This window comes from Argentina silus, assembly GCF_951799395.1.
Source record: "Argentina silus genome assembly, contig: scaffold_107, whole genome shotgun sequence".
NCBI lineage: Eukaryota > Metazoa > Chordata > Actinopteri > Argentiniformes > Argentinidae > Argentina > Argentina silus.
This window is the reverse complement of record NW_028153234.1, coordinates 82,547-87,546: the sequence shown is the minus strand read 5'-3', so window position 1 is coordinate 87,546 and position 5,000 is coordinate 82,547. Positions and strand designations below refer to the sequence as shown.

The 5,000-nt window shown below is 41.4% G+C and overlaps 1 protein-coding gene across 1 annotated transcript; it reads right to left on the bottom strand.

Moving 5' to 3' along the window:
• Positions 1-166: 166 nt before the first annotated feature.
• LOC310824353 (zinc-binding protein A33-like) lies at positions 167-998 on the bottom strand (the record flags this gene model as incomplete). Its single annotated transcript, XM_083697609.1, has 1 exon — positions 167-998. The coding sequence occupies one exon, from the start codon at positions 996-998 to the stop codon at positions 444-446; it is 555 nt and encodes a 184-aa protein (XP_083553735.1). The 3' UTR covers positions 167-443.
• Between the last annotated feature and the right edge of the window lie 4,002 nt (positions 999-5,000).

Below are 5,000 nucleotides of genomic sequence, written 5' to 3'. Positions count from 1 at the left end.
TGTGTCTGTGTTTTATCTACCAGTGTAATTACATGAGTATCTGTTTTCTATGAGCATCATCTACTGTGTGTCAATAAAGAGATTCAGCGAACCACTTTAGCAATAACATCTTTATTCAACCAAATTTACATTAAAATCTTATCCTGTATTCAATGATAATAAACATATAAGCAATCAAGTACGTTACATTCAATGAGAGGGGATCAGATATCAGACATTTGCATTGAAGCATCTCATCTCATCTCATTTCATCTTTTTAGTTTTGTGTGAAAATACATGACCATCACAATATGTTCTATACTGTTTCTGTGAATCACTTAAACAGGGTTTCTCTACATCATATCAAGAAAAAAAAAGTAAAAGTAAAAAAGTAAAAAAGTAAAAGAACGAAAAATGAAAATCCGAAAAACATGAAATCCCACAAAGATTATAACTCAGTCTGTTTAATTGACAGGAGTGATGACCAGTGGGGCTGAGTTCTTACCACCATCATTAAGATGAGGGCTGAAGAATGGATAGAGTTTCTCAGTGAAGGTGATGCCAGTAAAGGAGTAGATATGAGACCTGTTGTCCACATCATAGAAGGAGACCTGACCCCCCTCATAATCTACAAACACCCCCACCTTCTGGGGCTTCTGACTGAGAGAGAGGAGGACATGAGGATCAGCTAGAGCCTTGTACTTCCCATCCCTCAGCCACATAGTCCAGTATCCATTGTCAGGGCTAAGTTTGATCTCCCCCTTCCTGTTGATGGGCTCTCTAGCCACTCCTAATGTCCAGCCAGTCTTGTCCTTCACCTGAACTTCATAGTAGAATCTCCCTGAGGAGAAGCCCTCCTTCCCCAAGACATTGCTATACCTACTAAACCTCTTTGGGTTGTCAGGGAGATTCTGATATTTGTTTCCCATTCTCACTTGTTTCCCATCTTCAGACAGGATAAGCGAAGGATGTGCTGTATCAGGGTCCAGAGTGACGTCCACTGTGGAGGACATATACATAGTTTATACTGGGCCTTTACAATGCTGTTGTATCAATGATGTCTAGTGTGACGACACCAGGTCTAGGTAGATTTGATTGCACTGACTAGACACTCCATAACTGACTACACACCCCATAGCCCCAGAGGGCAGTGTTGCTCAGAAGGATACAAAAGAGAGGGGCGTGGCCCGCGCTTGTCTTGGAGACCAACATGGAGAGCAACATGGACATGGATGGACTAGAAATGTGCGAAGTCCCCTCAATAGTTTTATATATGTAGTTTACCACTTTTAATTGAAAATCATCTCCGAACACTGGAACTGGCGGACCAACGCTATACGTCTGATTCACTTTCCCTGTTCCACATCTAATTGATCTAATTGGCCTATTCTCCATCTATTGACATCATTATTATAAGACTTTTACTGAATGGCATAATGGGTCTGAGCCCTGTCTCGTGTCACTACCCAGTGATGCCCAGTAGGGGGCAGGGTGGTATCACAGAATAAGGCTCACCTGATGCTAGTTGATGACATGTGAGGTCAGCCTTATCTTTAATAAGTACACACAGTTCCTTCTTCTGCTCTTCATGTGTTTTCTTTGTCTCTGTAACAGAAAATAGAGGTATAGGGCTTCTTATGATGAGTACACTTAGTCATGATAGGCTGAGATGTTTTGCAGGACTCCAACCAGTCATTCCTAGCAGTACTGAGCAGTATCTGTTTCTGTCCTATGGAAACATCTCACCTGAAAGTTCTCTCTCCAGAGCAGTCTTTCTCTCAGAGAGTTCACTGGATTTGTTTTGTTCTTCCACAAGTTTAGTTTTTACGTCTGTTTGGGAGAGAAGTAGATATCTAGTACATATCACACACATTCAAGCAGTTACAATATGCATCTATGAGTTGACTGTTTGCTGTGTTCCTTCAAGCCCTTTTCTTGTTTTTCTTGTTGTAAAAACACATAAAGGACTTGGATGACCAAACTCACCAGAGAGTTCCTTTTCATCGCTCTTTTTCTGGTCCTCCAACTTTTTCAGTGTGTCTGTTGAAACAAAAACTGTTTTTTACACAAAGTCATGTACGAAGATGTGATATACAATATTGATAGTAGCCTGAGTAGTCTCTTTCTGTCCTGTGAAAACATCTCACCTGAAAGTTCACCCTCCAGAGCAGCCCCTTTTGCATAAAGTGCACTGGAATTTTTCTGTTCTTCCTCAAGTTTGTTTTTCACATCTGTTCGGGAGACAAAAAGGAGTAGATATCATATATATAATATAATAACAATAGAACACAATACTACCAAAACAGAGTACATCGACACAACACAATACAAACAGTACACACGTTTCAACATAGAACATACTTACAACAGAAAACAGATTTAAAAACAAGTCCATCATCATTGCTCTACAAACATTTATGGGTACAAGGAACTCAAGTTAATGATTGTTTTGTAAGTCATTCGCGGAACATGATACACAATATTGATAGTGGCCAGAGATACTGACCAGTATCTGTTTCTGTCCTCTGGAAACATCTCACCTGATAGTTCTGTCTCCAGAGCAGTGCCTCTCGCAGAAAGCGCACTGGAATTGTTCTGTTCTTCCTCAAGTTTTGTTTTCACGTCTGTTTGGGAGAGAAAAGAAGGAGTAGATATCTAGCACAAATCACACATTCAAGCAAATATCACTCTGCTGTTTAATATGCACATGTCCTATTGAGAATGATTTAATGGTGTTATCAGAATAATCATTCATGCATCCAGTTGGTTGATAACCTCTTAAGCCGGACAGGCCCATGATTGGCCCAAATTCTTAATTTGATTATTGATTACTTTATCTCCTTGTCATGTGTCGTATGTTATTCTGAACTATGATCTGAGCATATCCACGCAAAACCTCAAAGTGTTACCTATCAAATGGCATCCTGCTTTTGCATCTGATCATCATATTTCTAATGTTATAAGCAGTTTAGTTTGGGTCTGGTTTTTAGGCAGAAATGTGTCTAATAGGGCATTCAGCTGCAGAGGATAAACCCCTCAGAGACCAAAACAATTCATCAATAGGTGGCGAGAACAACTGATAACTGAAAACATGTATATTAGGCTTCTTATGATGAGGACACTTGTTTTTCTTGTTGTGAAAAGGCAGGAAATGACCACACTTGAGTGATTTGTTGAACTGTTGTTTTGAATATGTCTTGGAATGAACACATAAAGGACTTGGATGAACAAACTCACCAGAGAGTTCCCTGTCCTTAGTATCTGAAAGGTTTTCATAGCTCTTTTTCTGGTCCTCCAACTTCTTCAGTGTGTCTGTTGAAACAAAAAATGTTTTTTACACAAAGTCATGTACGAAGATGTGATATACAATATTGATAGTAGCCTAAGTAGTCTCTTTCTGTCCTGTGGAAACATCTCACCTGAAAGTTCACCCTCCAGAGCAGCCCCTTTTGCATAAAGTGCACTGGAATTTTTCTGTTCTTCCTCAAGTTTTGTTTTCATGTCTGTTCGGGAGAGAAAGGCAAGGAGTAGATACGTTACAATTAATGGTAGAATATTCATTCATATATTCAGTTGTTTGATAAACTCCTTAGAGACCATTATGATTTGACAATCATAATGGACAAGGAACTCACCAGAGAGTTCCTTGTCCTTTGTATCTGAGAGGTTTTCATTGCTCTTCTTCTGGTCCTCTAAGTTCTTCAGTGTGTCTGTGAAGCAATAACTTGTTTGTATGAATTCACTCCACATGCACATGTAAGAAGATATGATATACAGTACTGATATTGGCACAATGAAAAAAGCTTCCACTCACCCTTTAGATTGTTCTCCATCTTTAAGTAACTGTCATTTATGTTTCTGTTCTGAACTTGCAGGGCTTCAAATTCTGCGTGTAAGCCTTGACCAGAAGAGAGTTATCTTATTACAAGCATTTTCTTCAGAATCTCTCTCTACCATTGCTCGTCCAACGCTCTCTTTGATGGTTTCTCTAATTTGTCTTGGAGACCAACAAGGAGAGCAACATGGACATGGATGGACTAGAAATGTGGGACACAAGTCCCCTCAATAGTTTTATATATGTAGTTTACCACCTTTAATTGTATAATAACTCTGAACACTGGAACTGGCTGACCAGAGGAGGACCAACGCTCTATATTCAGCCTGGTCGCAGCCATACTTCCATCTACTTTACTTTCACTCCAGTTCTGTGGTGCTGTCAAGTCCCCTGAGGCAGGGTATGGTGGTCCCCTGATTAACTCAATTCCTCGTGACCATTGTGAATTTGCACACTAAGCTAGATTCAGATATGTGAAGAACATAATCATCATGCATGTGGTGTGTGTGTGTGTGCGTGTGTGCGTGTGTGCGTGTGTGCGTGTGCGCGTGCGTGTGCGCGTGTGTGTGTGTGTGTGTGTGTGTGTATGTTGTAAAGTGTACTACTATGCTGCCACCTGCTGGACAAATGTTTCATAAACCTTCTACTTCATGGTGGTGGGAGACTGACACTTCAAGTGGCTTTTTTTCATGAAAGCCATCTAACCTCACCACATGATCTATTGGATGAGAACATACATGAACATACATGAACATACATGAACATACATGCATACATACTCAGATGTTGTAACATCACCAGGGGTGGGTGAGGTGTGTGTGTGTGTGTGTGTGTGTGTGTGTGTGTGTGTGTGTGTGTGTGTGTGTGTGTGTGTGTATGTTGTAACATCACCAGGGGTGGGTGAGGTGTGTGTGTGTGTATGTGTGTGTGTGTATGTTGTAACATCACCAGGGGGACGAGGCAGACAGGGACGAGGCAGACGGGGACGTGGCAGACAGGGACGAGGCAGACAGGGACGAGGCAGACAGGGACGAGGCAGACATGGACGAGGCAGGGACGAGGCAGACAGGGACGAGGCAGGGACGAGGCAGACAGGGACGAGGCAGGGACGAGGCAGACAGGGACGAGGCAGACAGGGACGAGGCAGACAGGGACGAGAACGAAATAATAAAGCTATTTATTTATA